This window comes from Protopterus annectens, chromosome 13.part0, assembly GCF_019279795.1.
Source record: "Protopterus annectens isolate FY-2018-M chromosome 13.part0, PAN1.0, whole genome shotgun sequence".
NCBI classification, from domain to species: Eukaryota; Metazoa; Chordata; order Ceratodontiformes; family Protopteridae; genus Protopterus; species Protopterus annectens.
Window position 1 is genome coordinate 610,914,087 of NC_056747.1, and position 18,371 is coordinate 610,932,457.

The 18,371-nt window shown below is 39.2% G+C and overlaps 1 protein-coding gene across 2 annotated transcripts in view; it reads left to right on the forward strand.

Annotated features, from left to right (window-relative positions):
* The window catches only part of TRIM37 (tripartite motif containing 37), a 2,575,817-nt gene that overhangs the window by 1,240,992 nt on the left and 1,316,454 nt on the right, over positions 1-18,371 (forward strand). For both annotated transcript variants that reach the window (XM_044054277.1, XM_044054276.1), the window contains exon 14: positions 15,085-15,264. In XM_044054277.1, coding sequence (XP_043910212.1) covers positions 15,085-15,264 — 180 coding nt within the window. The remainder of the gene's footprint in view (positions 1-15,084; positions 15,265-18,371) is intronic.

The window sequence follows — 18,371 nt, forward strand, 5'->3', positions numbered from 1 at the left end:
AAATTATTTGATTGTAAAGGTTTGTTGCTGAACCACATAGCTGTTTACTTGTTTTAGCAGCATTTACTGTTCACAAGGTATTTACTTTTGTTTAGCTAATGCTTTTTAACTTGATTTTTCAGAAAGCACTCAGGCCACTGTAGGTTTGATATTTTACAGTTGCGGAGTTTGAATGAGTTAAAAGAAATTTCATACGCGTACTCTTGTGACTTGACTTTCTTTTAAGGCATTTCACTTAGACAGATTTCTACTTCAATATAAACATATCTGATGTAGTCAGTCTTCTTTTGCTGTTGACTGATGGGTTCGGTCCCAAACATCGGAACTGGCTGAGATGTTACTACAGCTCACAATCACTAAAAACTCTCAAGCGTAAGCCTTACTCCCACAGTGCCTCTCTCCTATTTACTTCATATCTCGTTTGCTGCTTCCAGAGACAAGACGTGTTTGCCAGAGCTCTCAAGCTAAGTCATTTATTTGGGATTTTTCTATCTACAACCATCCCTAAAGAATTTTTCTTCACTATGTATATCTACTTATTCCTATATGATTTCTGCGCTCTCCTTTTTTAAGTCAATACAAGTGTATTCTCTCTACCATTGTTGGTAGTTTTATTCTTCCGTATAGCATGTACTTTTCCTACCATTGTTGGTAGGTTATTCCTACTCGTTGATTTAAAAAAAAAATCTTGTTATTGTTTTGCTTTCCTCCTGGTTCCCTTTTAAGTTCTTGGTTGAAAAATCTAAGGCCTTTCTGTTTTTTTATGAGCTGCCAAAAATTCAGCCAGTGGATTCACCCTTTCTGTCCATTTTTTTCCTTCTGAAGAAATACCACACTCACATTGTGTCTTAAGCATGCATTAATTTTGAGACAGAGGCCTTCTCTGGTGCTGACAAATAGTAAAGTGAAACATCTGTCTCATCAGCCTGCCTTCTGTTTCGACAAAAAATTAAGAGAACGGAAGCACTTTGGTGCTACCTTCTTCCTCTACACCATCGTCTAGATAACACAGAGCTTTGGTTTGCTTAAGTTCCTCTGACCTGACTGCTTCTAAGCATATTGCTATGGTTCCAACAGCAGCTTTGGAACTGATAACCTTATTTGAATCAGCATCTTCAGCACCGAAGGATCTTAGGTTCCAAATCAAATATTGCTTCAGTTCCAACTCTCTTCAGCACCGAAGGATCTTTGGTTCCAAAACAAATATTGCTTCATTTTTGAGAGCATCTATGAAACTGATAGCCTTATTGGTATCTGCATCTTAGACACCGAAGGATCTTTGGTTCCAAAACAAATATTGCTTCGGTTCTGACAACATCTATGGAACCGATTAGCCTTATCAGAGTGGAACTTTCCATCTACGCTAGCCCTACCGGCACTGATTAAACCTTTTCAGGATACTTCCTAGGAAAGTCCACTCCTATTGAGTCTTTACAGTATTCGGCCCCAACCCTCTCCGTGCTGACTGCATTGGTTCTGGAGATGCTTTAAATTCCAAAATCGCTGATCACTCTGAGCTCTTTGGCCTTTTGGATTAGGAGACCTATAAGAGAACAAGTCTGTACTATCAACTCTGGGAAGCAGGAGTCGACTCCTACTTCTTGGAGTGGTCCCTGCATCTCGGACCATCAGCATGCATTGGTTCAGCCCTGACTTCTGCCTCTGCATTTGTCTGTTCGGGATGGGGAGTAACTGTGGTTCTGAAGTTGTTCTCGATTCTGCGGTTCCTTCCCTCTTCAGGGAGTTCAGTCTTCAGGGTTATGAAGAGATCTAACCAACATCTCCATAGAGCCAATGAATGCCCAGATGGCAGGTTTCCTGGATATCTGAACCATCCTTCTGATGCCCTTCCCCACCCCTCCCACCATGGAGGCCCTCTCAGAAGGGAAAGTGCAGAAGAAGCATTTTCAGCTCATGAAGAAATCTGTCACTGATAAGACTGTATTCAGTGAGGGAGAAGGGTCTCTAAAGTCATCCTCTAAAGATTTCTCCTTTGGAGACACCCTTGGAATCACTAAAACAAGGGAGTGATTGGATGTCCCCCCCCAAAAAAACTCCCCCAGTGGAATCAGTGCAATTACCCTTTAGCACCCAACCGTCTGCCTCTTGGATGATTCTGTCTGCTGATGACCTTGTTCATTTGATCTTTCAGCAGGTGTGGAAAGGTCCTGACTCCTTTTCAGTCCATCCCCAGTACTCCTGACAAATTCTTTCTTTCCCCCGAGGATAAACAGTTCAGGGCCAAAGATCTGTCTATAGAGTCCATGGTCATTGCAGCTGCCTCAGGAAAGGTGTAGGTTGTAAAAAGTCCTATCTTCACCTGCCTAACAGAGAGTCTCAGACAATGGATAGGTTTGGAAAGCACGTTTACACTTCATCGACCTGTCCCTTAAGATCCTTGAATTTCTGGGCACTTTTACTAGATTTCAAGGGGATATGCTTAAAGAGTTATCTGATACCCTTGCAGGAATGTCTCTGATGAGGTAAAAGAGAAAGTTACTTCCCAGTCATCTACTCTACAGTCTGTGTCCAGCTCGTCCACAACACTCATTGCACTTGCAGAATGGCAGGTTCAGGTGTTGCCATTGGGAGACATGCCTGGATGCATCTATGTGATTTTGTGGAGTCATTTGGGTCTTCATCAATCAATTCTTCTTTTAGCAGACCATCTCCCTTTGGCCCAGAAGTTTGAGAAGCATCACTCAAGTGTAAGAAAGATATTAGCACTCTTTCTGCTGTAGACATACCTTTCCCCCAGGGATCCTTTTCCAGGAATCAGAGCAGTGCTGGGGAAATGTGGTTCCAAATCCAAAGGACCATTTCAAGACACGAGTAGAAACAATTCTCCCAGTGGCAGAGGGTGGAACTTCAATGGAAAACACCACTCTTCTGGCAGAGGAGGTCCACAGAACCACAATTTGAGATTCTTTCCTTAGTAAGCCGTACCAGTATTCCTGAACAATAGCCTGATTACCTTCCTCTGGGGGCAGTTGGAGAGGGCGCTTATCCTTGCACCTGAACGTCTGGCTAGAAATAACTACAGATTCTTGACTGTAGGAGTTTATGGCCAGAGGTTATATCATATAATTACTGGTCCCCCCAATACACAAGAAAATCCCCTATAGTCCACACAATGAGAGGGATCCAACCATTATGCAATTACTAAAATAATAAAAAAAGGAAAAGACGGGACTAGTGACCATCTTTGGATTTCAGCATTCTGAGCAACTTGGTTTGTAAAATGGGATTCTGTATAGTCACACTTCAGATCGATCTTCAGTTCTTGAAAAAGGGTGACTGGATATGCTCCATAGATCTTCGGGAAGCATATTACGTTAATAAATGGACAAAAGCTTCAGAAGTTTTCTCCACTTCTGGCTAGTAGCCAGTCATTACCAGTTCAGGGTTTTGTCCTCTGGCCTCACCACAGTCCCCACAGTGTTCAAAATGGCTCTCTGATTGCATTTCCTTCATCTACACCAACCAAGATATAAATGTTCCCAAACACATGGCATAAACAGCAGCTATCTTGTGACTGCAACAGTCCCAGGTGTTTATTTACCTGGACGACAAACTTATTTCTACTTTGCCGAGGCATTTGTTAAAAACGCTAGAGACTATGTTCTCTTAACATGAACATACCTAGGAACAATTGTAAATTACGAAAATCACAATTGACTCCAACTTGTTACAATTTTCAATGAGGAACCTTTCATAGCCCCTAGATTCAGAGCCCTGCGGCTATTGCCCTAGTTCCCTTGACAAACTATCACAGGAGAATTCTTCACTGGCTACTTTGATATCAATGGTTAATACCTCATCAACTTATGTCGGATCAGTTCTGACCTCTGATCATAGCAAAAAAGATCCAGTTTCAAGGTTGCACTCGAAAGAGATCCCTCAGGACCATTCCTTTTTTTTTTGAACGCAGCCAAAATCATAGTGTCCATGGATGTCTCCAAGAGAAACAGTTCAGACACGGGGGGGGATCCCCCTTGAGGGGAAGGGTAACCAAGTGATGGTCGGGTTTAGGCAAAGTGATAATAAGGAAATTATAAAGGTGGATGATGTTACGTATTCTTATGAGAATTTTTTTATTTTTAATTATACTGATGTGACTCCTAAGAAAGAACATTTTACACTTTTTTCCAAGGGAATGAAATTCATTCCTAGTGTTAAATATGATGTAGTTGACAGTATAATTGATGTTAAGAAATACATTAGGAAATTAAATCTGAAAGTTATATATGATGGGGTGGTGATGGGGTGGTGAGAAATGAGGACTATGAATTCCGAAGGAAAAGTACATACACTCCACCCTTAAACCCATTACTAGGTACATTAGAGAAATTGATTACAGAGGATTTATATAGATATAGTATGAGGAACTACAAAGGTACGTACAATCTAACAAAGGGAGAATCAGGTGTGTTGAAAGAACTACAAGAAAACAAGGATATACGAATTATGAAACCGGACAAGGGTGGAGGGGTGGTATTGTACCCCACCCAGCAATATAGGAATAAGATTAATGCGATTTTACTGCAGTCCGGAAAGTATAGGGTATCCTCAGTGAACGAGGTTAACATCGGATATCGTAAAATTGATCTACACCTGGAAGACCTATTGATGGATGGTAGGATTGATAACAACTTATATAGTTTTCTCAAGGTGAAAAATCCGATTATGAGTACCATTGTAGGTATTCCCAAAGTCCATAAACATCTAAAGGACCCCCCATTCAGACCCATTATTTCTGGGAGCCAGTCTAAAACTTTCCCTTTTGGTAAGGTCATTGACCAATGGCTGAAACCTATTGTCAACAAAATTCCACATTTGGTAATCGATTCATGGGATTTTTTGGGTAGGTTGGTACCAGATTTAGCTGATGAGGTAAAATGGTTAGTAACTATCGATGTGGTGGACCTGTTCTCGAATATCCCCAGAGATGATGGACTGCAGAGATTACAGGAGACTATAATGTGGTCCAATGAAATATCTTGGGAAAAGACCCTACTTATAAAGGGATTTATGGAATTGGTACTAGCACACAATTATATTTGGTATGAAGGTGAATACTACAAACAGGAGAAAGGGGTGGCAATGGGGGCGGCATGCGCCCCCATTTATGCTAACCTGGTAGTATTCGATTGGGAAAAGGAATATGTACTCAATACTCATTGGAGTGAACACATTTCCGGATATTTCCGTTATTTGGATGATATTTTCATCTTGTGGAAGGGGGACCTTGACCAATTGAACCAGTTTCATGTATATTTGAATTCATGTAGTGAGCATTTTAAGTTTACAATGGCTAGACATCAGGATACCATACCCTATCTGGATGTCCAAATTAGTTTAAAGGAAGGGAAATTTAAGTCCAATATCTTCCGGAAGGAAACTTTTAGTAATTCTTATCTGCACTACACGAGTAATCACCCTAGGGCTCAAAAAAGGAATATTATAAAGGGTCAGTGTATCCGGGCGGCTAGGATGACCTCTGAGAGGGAAGATGTAAAGGAAGAATTAGCAAAAATAGCTGCATTTTTTAAGGAGAGGGGGTATCCGATGGACATGATAGAAGACATTATTGGATATGTTAACAAACAGTGGGGTATTAAATATAAACCTCTGATTGGGGTGGGTCTAGTTAACCAAATGAAAGAGGAAGGAGTTAAGGGTGACCAAGAGGATACTATTGGTAAATATGGTATGGCATGTGTATTGCAACATAATAATTTCAGTGGACAAGTTAAGAAAATTATATACCATAATTGGAATATTTTAAGAGTGGATGACAAGATGTATAAAATTTTGGGGGAAGTGCCCCATTTTGTACATAGAAGGGGGAACAATATGAAGGGATTGTTGGAAAAGAAAGTGGAAAAGCACAATGATATAGTAGGGAGGTTGGGTACCACCATGTGTGGCACCTGTAATCAATGTAGATATATAGTAAAAACTAAGACAGTAGTGCTATCTAACTATAATAAAACATGTATAAAATATCAGAGAGGGAATTGTAGAACTAACAATTTAGTGTATTTAGCCACCTGTAACGACTGCCCCTGTTTTTATGTGGGGATGACCACCCGCTGTTTAAGAAACAGGATCTATGACCATATGTACAGTGTAAAGAAAAAAGATTGTAATAATGCACTATCGAAGCACTTGATGGATAGTGCAGCATGTTCAGGGTTCAAATTTGGAATATTGGAGGCAGTAAAAATGAACATAAGGGGAGGTGATACAAAATTAAAAGTGAGTGACAAGGAAATCAGGTGGCAAATCAAACTAAATGCATCTGTCTATCCTGGGATAAATGAACAAATTTCTATAAAGCCCATTTTAGATGTTATGTACAAATGATACAATGACTAGAAGGAATGTATTGCTTCAACCTATTTATTTATTCATATATCCATTCTACCCAAGTATACACATTTATACTTGGTCAAACAAGTCAGTACACATGATTCATTCATTTATTTATTCAATATTAATATGTGTATTTCATGCATACTTTTTTAAACTAACTTGTACATATGATGTAATGATTTATATATATGCATAATTAATTTTTGGAGTCTAGAAGCAGCAGTTTTTATGTGTAGGATTACTATTGAAAAAAAAATTTTTAATACGAATTTAATTAAAGTTGTAAACATTTTAGAAGGAACTATAATATGCACTAGCACTTTAAATTTGTCATTCATGTAATGGAAGAGAGTCAGGTGATGTAAATGGTAGTTTTAAAAGGAGAATGATTTGTTCATTTGAGCAGTTCTGATGAAGTCATTATTTGATGAAAGCGCTCAACTGTTTTCATTTTGTGAATAAAATACAATTTTACTGGACTTTCGTAGTGCTGGTGCTTTGGAGAGATTACTTTTGGAACAGTTCGTGGGACTTGTTATATATATTAGATGTCTCCCAATGGATAGAGCAGGCATTATCTGGGCTATAGACACCATGGTTCCCTTTGAAGGCCAATTTACATATCAAACCTTAACCCCCTTTGGCGTGTAGCACTTAGAGCATGACAGTGGGTGATTTCTCCCAACCAGTTTATGATAGCAGACAAATTGAGCAATTTAATCTTCTGTCACGAGTGACCTCTCTATCTAAACATGATGAAAAAGATTTCTTCATCAAGGGGGCCAGCCTTACTGCAGCCTCTTGCCTCATGTTTGAACTACAAATGCAGCAACTACCTTGCTGTGCCCCCCCCCCGGGGTGTCACTGAGGGATCCTCTTTTACACACTTGGTCCCCAGGATTTCTGTATGCATTCCTCCATTTTCCCCTTAATTTCAAAGTTTTACAGAAAGCAGTTCAATTGTGGAGCAAAGTAATCATCATTACTCCTTATTGGTCAAAATGAATATGGTGTTCCCCTTTTTTCTTTGCATTACCTGATGTGAAAATCATGGCCTTTGGACCCAGCTCCAGACTTTCTGTCCCATCCAGTTTGACTCAAACCAACATTCTCAACCCAACAGCTTGATTCCCTCAGTGCCAGTCACTGCCAGATGGATGAATCTTTATTTCCCAGTAAGCCATGTTCTGTTAGCTTCTCATGAGCTATTCACACATAACTACACTAGCAAGAGGAAGAAATTTCACCCTTTGGACTTCAGAAGGTGACACTGACTCGTGGGTTCCTATTGGCAAAATTCATTACACTTTAGCTTTCATTTTCAACACAGGAGTTACTACTTCAGCTGTCTAAGTCCAGCTAGCATGGCTGTTTTTGGAGGGGCTCTGTTATTAAGACTTCCTCATAAGGATCACATCTCACCTTCCAGTCTCTGTTTTTGTCTTGAGTGTTTGTACAGCCACCCTGCTGACCTATTGCTAAATGGGAAAGATACAAAACATTGGTCCAGGAATAAGTTATTTCTTAGTGGTGTTGGCTTCTTCCATAGGAATTCCTAAATGACAAGCCTTATTATGTAAACCTCCATTCTTCTTTCAGAGAGAGAGAGAGAGAGAGAGAGAGACTCTCTGTAAGGATTAACCCTTCCTTTATTCCTAAGGTTATGTCACACACCAGTGTAAATTATACAATCCGTTTGCTAGTTTTCTTTTCCAACCTTTCAAATAAAAGTAAGTATTGTTGGTATTAGATGTTCACAGACAGTTATGTTTTTATCTGCATACAACAAGGTTACTTTGCTGTACCTACTTTCGTATTTTGTCTTCAGCTTCTATGGATGATATATGTGCAGCAGCAACTTCAGCTGCTACTACAGACCTTCACCATTGAATTTGGTCTCATGGTGGAGAGACCCACGTGGTGCAGTGGAGTACATAAATATACTTCCTTGAATCCTCCCAAGATCAAAGGAAGTTGAGGACTCTGTCCTATTAGTCAAGAGTAAATGAAGATTGACAACATCAGATAAAGAAGTTTTGTACATACTCAAACGTTCCGTCTGTGTTGTATATCTTCATTTATTCTTGACTTTCCTCCCTCCTTCCCCCTGCCTTAACAGTAGTATTCTTGGAACGGACAATATTTTTTATTTATTTATTTATTTTACATTTGTTGACCGGGCTAGTCTAGCTGGATACATGTCCTTTTTCATTAGAGGCCCGGGGAGATAAGCTCCAAGACATGGTCTAAATACAATAGTACAAGTTCAAACAACACAGAAAAAAAAATATCAATATACTAATAAAAATAGCAACTTTAAAAAGGAAATAAAACTCATCAACAATGGTATTAAGTAATTAACAGTACAGAGTTTGTAACAGAATATATTATTGAGGAAACAAATCATAAAACAGTGAAATTTCAAGTATGGAGACATATCAGGTTAGGTCATAGTTAAACAAAGGAAGTTAGGTGAGAAGTAATGTAGCAAAGGAGTTACTTAAGAAGAGAAAGTAAAAAGAGGATATAAAAAAAGAAAAGGGGTAGATAAGAAAAGTATGATAAGATGGGGGAAAAAAGTAGCAGAGGCTAGTAAGCACTGGATAGGTTAGATAACTTAGTAGAAGTAGATGACTAGTCTGGTTTTGAACAGGGGCATAGCCAGTGAGTTTTGAGGAGAAGTTTAAGTCTATTTTTAAAGAGAGATAATGAGGTGAGTGAGGAGAGGTCACAAGGGAGAAGATTCCAGGATTTACCTACAGAATTAGAGAAAAGGGAATCCCCAGCTCTGTTGTTAGGTTTAGTGGTGTGGACTAGTAGTTTTTGAGATGAGCGTAAGGACTTCAGATTTGTGTAGGGGTGATTAGGGTAGATAAACTTGGAGTATTAGAAGGTTTATAAAGGATGTTGTGGGCAAGGGTGAGTTGGTGAAATTTAATCAGGTGTTGTAGTTCTAAACATCCTAGCTGTTTTAGGTTAATGCAATGATGGGTTCTAAATGAGTTGCCTGTAGTAAATTGTGCTATGTTATTATAAGCCATTTCCAATTTGTTGAGGTTATTCTTGGAGAGATTAGTAAAAATGGGAGAGGCATAAAGGAGTGTAGAGATCAAGTGTGTGTGGGCAACTGTAATTTTAGCAGTGGGGGAAAGGAAGGGTTTTATCCTGTAGAGGGTACTGATTTTTTTATTAACAGTCTTTATGTTATTATTGATATGGATGTCAACGTTGAGATTATTGTCAATGGTGACACCGAGTAGTTTGGTGGTAGAGTCAGGAGATATAATAGTATCATTGGTAGATGTTACTGAGAATTGGAGAGGGGAGGACTTATGAGTAGGCGTGGAGAGGGGAGGACTTATGAGTAGGCGTGAAGAGGAGAAGTTTGGTTTTTTTAGGGTTTAAGAGGAGGCAATGCTGAGAGAACCATTTTTCAACTATGTTGAATACTTTTTGGGTGAGAGCATGAAGGTCATGGGATGATGTAGCTGAACATAATAGGGTTGAGTCATCAGCATATTGTATGCAGGTGGCTTGTGGGATAGCTAGATGAAGGTCATTAATAAATATAGAGAAAAGAAGAGGTCCAAGTATGGATCCCTGAGGGACTCCTAAGGTAACAGGTAGAAGGGTGGATAAAGTGTTTTGCCAAAGTACTGCTTGTTGTCTGTTGTCAAGGTAGGATTGGAACCATTTTATGGAAAGTGGGTCTAATGAGAGAGATTTCAGGATGTTTAAGAGAATTTGGTGGTTTACCATTTCAAATGCTTTGGACAAGTCGATGAATAGAGCAGAAGAAAGGTTGTTCAGGTTTCGGTGCCTGTTAATATAGTCAGTGAAAGACAAGAGGGCAGTGGTAGTGCTGTGTGAGGGTCTGAAACCATGTTGACAGTTGGAAAGTAAGTTATTTCCAGTTAGATGGTGGAGTAGTTGCTTATGGATACACTTCTCCATAATTTTAGCTAGGGGAGAAAGTAGGGCAATGGGGCGATAGTTTGATATTTCTGTGGAATGTCCTCCTTTATGTAGGGGGATTATGTGGGAGACTTTCCATATAGTGGGGATGTAACCTTCAGTAATCGATGTATTTATTAATATAGAAATAGGATAGGCTATGGCCTTGGATGATATCTGTAGATATTCAGAAGGCAGTAGGTCTGCAGAAGGAGAGCATGGTTTCAGTTTATTCAAAAGGGTTTGAATAAATGAGGTTGTAACAGGTTTGAAATGAAAGGGGGGTGGTGGGGTTGAGGAGTATGAGGGTATTGTGAAGGTATTAGGTGTTAGTTGCCTGGCTAATAATTGGATAGTATCTGTAAAAAAGGTATTGAAGGTATTAGCTGTTTGGATTGGATTATTAGAGTCTGTATTTTGAGGGTTTGGTGTAGTAGATTTACCTGGGTGCAGTAATTGCTTGATGCGGGCCCAGAATTTCTGTGGGTTGTTGTGATTAGGTTGTTGGTATTGTAAGTAGTAGTTTTGCTTATCAGAGAGTATGGCCTTTTTAGTGTCATTTCTTAGCTTTCTAAATGTTAGTTGGTCAGTGGTGTTTTTTGTCATTCTCCATTTGGCCTAGTATTTATTTCTGATGTGAATTTTGTCTTTGGTTTCGCTGGAAAGCCATGGGGCAGGCTTGGCCTTAATTCTTATAGATCTGGTTGGATCACGGTGATTAAGAATGGCAAGGAAGGTAGAGTTAAAGAAATCAACGGCTTCATCTAAAGGAAGATGTTTTAAGGGAGTCCAGTTGCAAGCTGTAAGTTCAGTTTTGAATAGATCAGGGTTAAATTTCTTTTTGGATCTAATATGTCTGGTAGAGGTTGGGTTAGGGGTGTTGGTTTTATGTCTAATGATATAGGTGAGTGAGTGGTCACTAATGTCATCAGGGAGGGTTCCAGAGTCATAGTAGTGAGTATGATTGTTAGTTAGAATCAAATCTAGTGTGTTAGCTCTTTTGTTAGATTTATTTATTCTGGTGGGGGAGGTAATGGTCTGGGAGAAACCATATAGGTTTATGTGAGTGGTAGGGAGGCTACTACAATAAGTATTCCAGTCTAAATTCATATCGCCTAGGATAATGGTTTCTTGAGGTAGGTGTTGGGATAGCCAGCAGAGGATATTTTCCAAGGTGGCTATGTTATTTCCAGGGGGCAGATACATACAGATGATATAGATTGATTTAGCATTGTTAAGTTCAAGTTTAGTAATGAGAATTTCTGTTTTGGAGTCCAGTGGTATGTTACAGTTATAAGTGGTTAGTTGAAAGCCTGATTTAAATAGAATAGCCACACCACCACCTTTCTTAGCTACTCTGTCAAGCCTTAGGATATTATATCCAGGTGGGATAATTTCATTATCTTTGATGGCAGGTTTTAGCCATGTTTCAGTTAGGCAAATAATGTCAAAGGTGTACACTTTAGGAGAGCATGGAGTTGAGTTAATTTGTTGTTAATGCTACGTATGTTGAGATGAGCCAGTAGGAGTGAGTTAGAAGGTCTTGCAAGGGGAGAATTGATAGACTGATTAAGGTAATGAAGAGTGATAGGGGTTGCAGTTGGACCTGGGTTAGGATGAATATCACCATCCTTTACTGTGAGAAGTTGTAGTAGATGGCTTGGGATAGGGAGTTTGTTGTAGAGAAATAACAGTCTTTTGAAATATTGTGCATTATATTTAATGTGTAGTGTTCTATGATACTTTGATAGTAGGTAGCTAGGTGAGTATGTTATTACTGCATGGTTATATAGGTGTGGTATGGACTGGGAGTTGGTTTGTTGTTTGGGGTGGTCTGGTTGTGGATATAATAGGTGCTCATATGAAGATAGAAAATATGTGAAGGTTAGTAATGGTAGTAGTAAAAGAATGAAGCAGAATCGAATTTGAAAAGGGATAGTTGAATAGGCCATTTGGAAAGATTAGTTATATGTTGTGACTAGGTAGGGAGGGAGGTGAAAAGGCTGGGAGTGTGCAGTGATAGGAGGGTGTGGTGATTAAAGAGGGGAGTGGTATGAGATGGGAAATGAAAGAGCAATTAGCTGATGGGAAATGTGAATTGGGTAGTGGGAAAGGAAGAGGTGTGGTTAGAAAGTATAAGAGTAGGACCCCTGGGGTGGGTGGGAATTGGGGGTAGGGAGGGGAGCGGAGTGAGCCCACAGGGCGAACAGAGCGGGTAGAGACAAGAGAGGACAGAATGTTGAGAAAAACGATCAGTAAAAGAGCGTATGCCATAAGGTAGGGTAGTAAAAGAGGTAAGTAAAGAAAAATAGGGTAGAAGTGGGATAAGTATGGGGGGGTTAGTCAGTAAAATATATTTATAGCAGGATGAAGTGGAGTGTACTAGAGTAGTCACAGAGAAGAAGTGGCGAACATTTAACCATGAAGCTTGGGCCAGAAGATAAAAAAGGGATAAATAGTTGAGGTAGCAGGCAAGCTGAGAGGGGAGAAAAAAAGCTTGGAGAGGGTGCCACCTAGTGGTAAAACTCTAAAATTACAGTGGAAATTCTGAGAGGACAGGCCAGGGATAAAGATTAATGGGCAAGAAGTAAGGTACAACGTGTGTACAGAGGAAAGCTACACAGTCTACACTGGAAATGCTGCTGGCTATCCTGGCTTAAAGCGACCTATTAGTCACCTTCAATTAGTTGTAGAAATACTAGACTGGACTAGCAGGTTTAGGATACCAACATACTTTGCTTCCTTTCTTATACTTTGGGGAGCAAGATGGTAGTTGCTGTGCTGTAACACCAGCTTGGAGTGGGTCCTTAGCCTTCAGGTCAGAGGAGTCAGATTCCCAAGGACAGGATATGGAGTTCAGTGAGCGGGTGTTTGCTTCCTTTCTTATACTTTGGGGAGCAGGATGGTAGTTGCTATGCTATAACACCAGCTTGGAGTGGGTCCTTAGCCTTCAGGTCAGAGGAGTCAGATTCCCAAGGACAGGATATGGAGTTCAGTGAGCAGGTGTTTGCTTCCTTTCTTATACTTTGGGGAGCAGGATGGTAGTTGCTATGCTGTAACACCAGCTTGGAGTGGGTCCTTAGCCTTCAGGTCAGAGGAGTCAGATTCCCAAGGACAGGATATGGAGTTCAGTGAGCGGGTGTTTGCTTCCTTTCTTATACTTTGGGGAGCAGGATGGTAGTTGCTATGCTGTAACACCAGCTTGGAGTGGGTCCTTAGCCTTCAGGTCAGAGGAGTCAGATTCCCAAGGACAGGATATGGAGTTCAGTGAGCGGGTGTTGAGACGGCTAAAGGCGTTGGGGCCAGGGTCGCTCAGCAGCTTGGGCTTCCAGGAACAGGTTATGTTCTCAGCTATGTAGCCTCCACTTAAGATAACAACATGAATCTGAACACTATGACCATGATGAGACTGAATTCTAGAACTCTGGAAACCAGGCACTTAGTTTTAAGAGCTTGTTCACATGAATCCAGAGTGAATATCTTATTACTGTTTATCTATAAAGGTTCCGGATATAGCCTGTATGAAGGAAGAATGTTTGTCATTCTGTTTTCCTGCAGTCTCGATCTGAGGTATTTAGGAGAGAGGCATTGTGGGTAGGGCTTAAGCTCGAGAGTTTTTAATGATCACGAGCTATAGTAATGTCTGAGTCTGTTCCGATGTTCGGAACTGAACCCATCAGTCAAGAATAAATGAAGATAGACAACACAGATGGAACATTATGGCAAGTACATAACTTCTTTATTTTCACTCTGGATTCATGTGAACAAGCTCTTAAAACTAAGTGCCTGGTTTCCAGAGTTCTAGAATTCAGTCTCATCATGGTCATAGTGTTCAGATTCATGTTGTTATCTTAAGTGGAGGCTGCATAGCTGAGAACATAACCTGTTCCTGTTGAGCTAATTTGTATTATGCCCTTGTGGAACACATTACATGACTTCCTTAAGTATTACACTTCATCGGCTCTTTGGAGATAGCATGCTTCTGGTGTGTGTGTGTGTATATGTGTGTGTGTGTGTGTGTGTGTGTGTGTGTGTGTGTGTGTGTGTGTGTGCGTGAGCGTGTGCGTGAGAGAGTGATGGTCTTTAGTACCATTTCCAGGCAACCTGCATTTCTTACATCTCTACCAACAATCTTTTCAAAAGCTGTTTCAACACATTGTTAAAAATTACTGTGTAAAACTAGATTCAGGGAAGATATAGATTGAGTGCCTAATGTAATCTGGATCCTTTTGGACTGTATTCAGTCTCAACACATCTTTCTAGATGGTATTCTCTTAAAAACTTAACTTTCTTATGTGAAGACTGCTTCTGTGTCCTGTGTAGAATAATGTATTCTTTTCTTGTGAACAGTTTTTTTTTCCCTTTGTGTCATGCTCCTGGAACATGTGCTTTGTCATTCTAAGGATTTTAGGCATTTGGTTAACTGTGATGATCATGCTGTATTGTGTACTACCTCAGCAAAAAGATACTGAAATATTTGGTGACCATGTTGAGATAAGTTTTCATGTGCTGTACTCTAGCCCATGGTATCATGTATGTACCAGACCTGCCTCAGTAGTGGTACAGCTGAATCTTAGCATCTTTGGTTCAAAATGTAATCACTGAGCTCCACAACTGAGGACAGCTTACAAATACTATTTATGACAACTGGACATCATGCGTACGTTTACGTACTAATGTATTTCTGAGGCTGCTACATAGCACAGTTACTGGATATGCTGAATGTTATTTAAATTTATTTATTTTTGCTAGGTATGAGTACCGTGTGGAAATGGTTCACCAATCTAGCAATGACCCTACTAAAAACATAATTCGAGAATTTGCATCTGACTTTGAGGTTGGGGAGTGCTGGGGCTACAACAGATTTTTCCGACTTGATCTGCTTGCTAGTGAAGGATATTTGAATAGACAGAATGACACAGTAATTCTCAGGTAAGAAGACTGATGAACACAATTTGTTAATGTTATTTTACTTTTCGAAAGCCTATCAAATTCAGAATGTCCTTTGCATAGCCATTTTTTGTTTTTCATGTTTTATACCATCTTAATTTGTGATTAATGCAAGGGATATGGGCACACACAGGTACTGTGGTGTAATGGTACTCACATCTACGTGACATGCAGAGGGTCCTGGGTTCGATCCCCAGTGGAACCATTATGTTAGAGAAAGTTAAGACGGGGTAGGCACGTTCCTCTTCAGTGTGAAAGAGAATATCAGAATTGACTTTAGGAATGAAACTCATGATCTTAAACAGACATTCCTGTAATAAGCATATGAACATTTTTGTGGCACCCATGTCCCTTATGGACAGGGGTAGCCAGTGTTGATCACAGACATGCTCTGTTCATAAATTCATTCTCCGAACTATCCAAAAAAGAGCAAATTGGGAGACTTGGGATTAACACGGCTAGGCTTGTAAAGGCTCTAGGACCACTAGCCTAGTAACCTGCTATGAACCCATGAACTTGTGGGTGGGAGGTTAAATGGTTCCCACCTTTGTTATTAAGAACACTTTTTTCAAGCATGAGGCTGCAGGTTCAGGGAAATGCATTGTTAGAACAGATTGTATATTTAATGGAGTAGCTTAATTTTCTTCTAGTTGTGACCGCCTGTTTGTCCTTGTGATGGACATAACAGTGTTGAGCAGAGAGAAAGCACACCTGGAACACTCGAGTTTTGTAGGTTTACATTTTAATTTAATTTGTGTGTGCTTGTTTCAGTCACATGAAAGAACTGGCAGAATTGCTGTTTTTGTGTTTAGTGTTGGCTTTAGCTTGGGTGAAAAATTCTGCATTAGGATTTCTTCATTCTGAAAAGTGTTAGCAGTTGACATTCCAAAGATGGATGGTGTAATATGTTACTGTTCCTGATTTCTTTGAGAGTTGTATTGCTATTTTTCTCTTTCCTGCATTCCCCATATGCATGCTTATTTGCTTTTTTTATTTAATTATCTATTTGAGAGGGAGTCTGTTTAACAGTAAAAGATAACACTAAGGTTAATTTTCAAGTACCAAATTAATTCCAGACCTTTGTCCCTGTGAAGCATGATGATAGTCCCATACCAGAGGTCCATGTATAAGCAGCATCATTAAGAGATTCTTATGTTCTTGTTGCTTCAGACACCTTCACATCCTACTTCCGCTACATGCCAGTGTATCATTATTTTCTTCAAGATGTTTTGCCAGTCTTTAGTAAAATACAGCAGTTATAATAAATTGTTTTCCGGTACATAAAATGTATTCTCCAGTTAACTTCTTGTTGCTGATTTTGCACAATTGTAGAGAAATGTGTAAATATATATTTACAGGTTGTTATTGTACTAAAGACTGAATTTTCAGTTTTGTGTTGCATCTTGAATATAGGTTTCCTCAGAAGCCAAATCCTTTCTCCTCTTATCTTTAAAATTGTTATGGAAGCTTTATTTATGAAATGGAGGAAAACCGTAGAAAAGAATAGTCCTTCCCCCCCCCCCCCCCAAGACATTAGCAAGAACTTAAGGTTTTCATCATGCGGCTTTAAGAATAGCAGCATTTTTAAGTGACTCTCTTACATAGGGAGGAGAAGTTGCTAAGAGATTCTCTTCATCTTGGGTGCTTTCAATAAATTATAGTAGCAGCACCTTTATAGTTATCTAAGATGGTACCTGTTATGTCAACTGGACCAAGGTGTATCAGCCACAAGAGCCTAAATGTTTTCCTGGAGTTTGTCAAGCTGGGAGAGTTCCTTTTTGATGACCTAATTGCAAATACTTAAAGTAAATCAGTCATTAGAAATGTAATCCAGACATTCTTGGTTGGTGTATAAGTCCAGAAGTAGGCAAACTCCGTGAAAGGACACACAGGTAAACCATTCTGAATCGATGTCAGATGTTTTATTCTAGCTTAGAAGGACAAAGCAAGCAGAAAAATAGTGAAAAATAAAAAATTAAAAAGTACCAGATACAACAAACTGTATTATGTATAGAGAAAGCTTAATATATGATAAATAATGAACTTCTCTACAAATATTATGTTAAAATTGAATGATGCTTAAACTCTGAAATAATAAAAGTGGCTGACTCTTGTCATATAAAAATAGACTTTAAGCATAAATCTAAATGGCAGAAAGTATAATATGATATATTATAACAATTCATCTATTTAATGCCATCAATTTCAAGAAACATTTAATGGACAATATCTCATTGAGGCCAGGAGGCATATAAGCAGCAGTACGAATCTGCCAAAAAGCTTCTTGTTCCAATTTCAACTGCCAAGGGCCCCCTCTAACATGTGGTTGAACCTGATGCACAACTGCAAAACAAAAACTATGATCTGGATTATTATATATATGTTTTGCAAGAGCGTTGTTCAAATCACCTCTTCCCATAGCATATACATGTTCATATATTCTTTTCTTGAGTGGTCTATCGGTTTTGCCTATGTAAAAAGCTGGACACTTTTTACATATTGCCGTATAGACCACTCCATTTGAATTACAATTAAAAGAGCCATAAATGGAAAACTTTGTGCTAGCCATGTTAATAGTAGAACTAACCAAAATATATTTACAATAATGGCATGTGCCACATCTTTTCATGCCTGACCCTTTCTTATTTGTTTTAGTTTTTGTTCATTCTAAAAGTTGTTTAAGATTTGGTCCACGCCTATAAGTAATCATCGGCTTCTCCCCCAATAATTTGGCCCAATTTGCTTTGTCCTTCTGACCATTTGGTCAGTAGTTACAGAAATGTTTTTATATAAACATATTAAAATCAATTGTTTTTTGTACAGAACTGTTTTTTATACATAGATTAGCCTCTGGTATAGAGCCAACTTTTTTATGTAAATAAGTTTTAAAGTATGAAAAAGTTGTGTATCTTTTTAAATGTTGGGGTATGATTGTGATGTCATCACCAATTACATTATTTAATATGGTAATGACATTTACTATTGTAATATTTTTGTCTGAAGAAGGAGGTGAGAATCTCCCTACCGAAAGCGCTTACAAATAAAGGGTCATTTGACTACATCCTGCCTGTTCCTTGCTGTTGGATTAC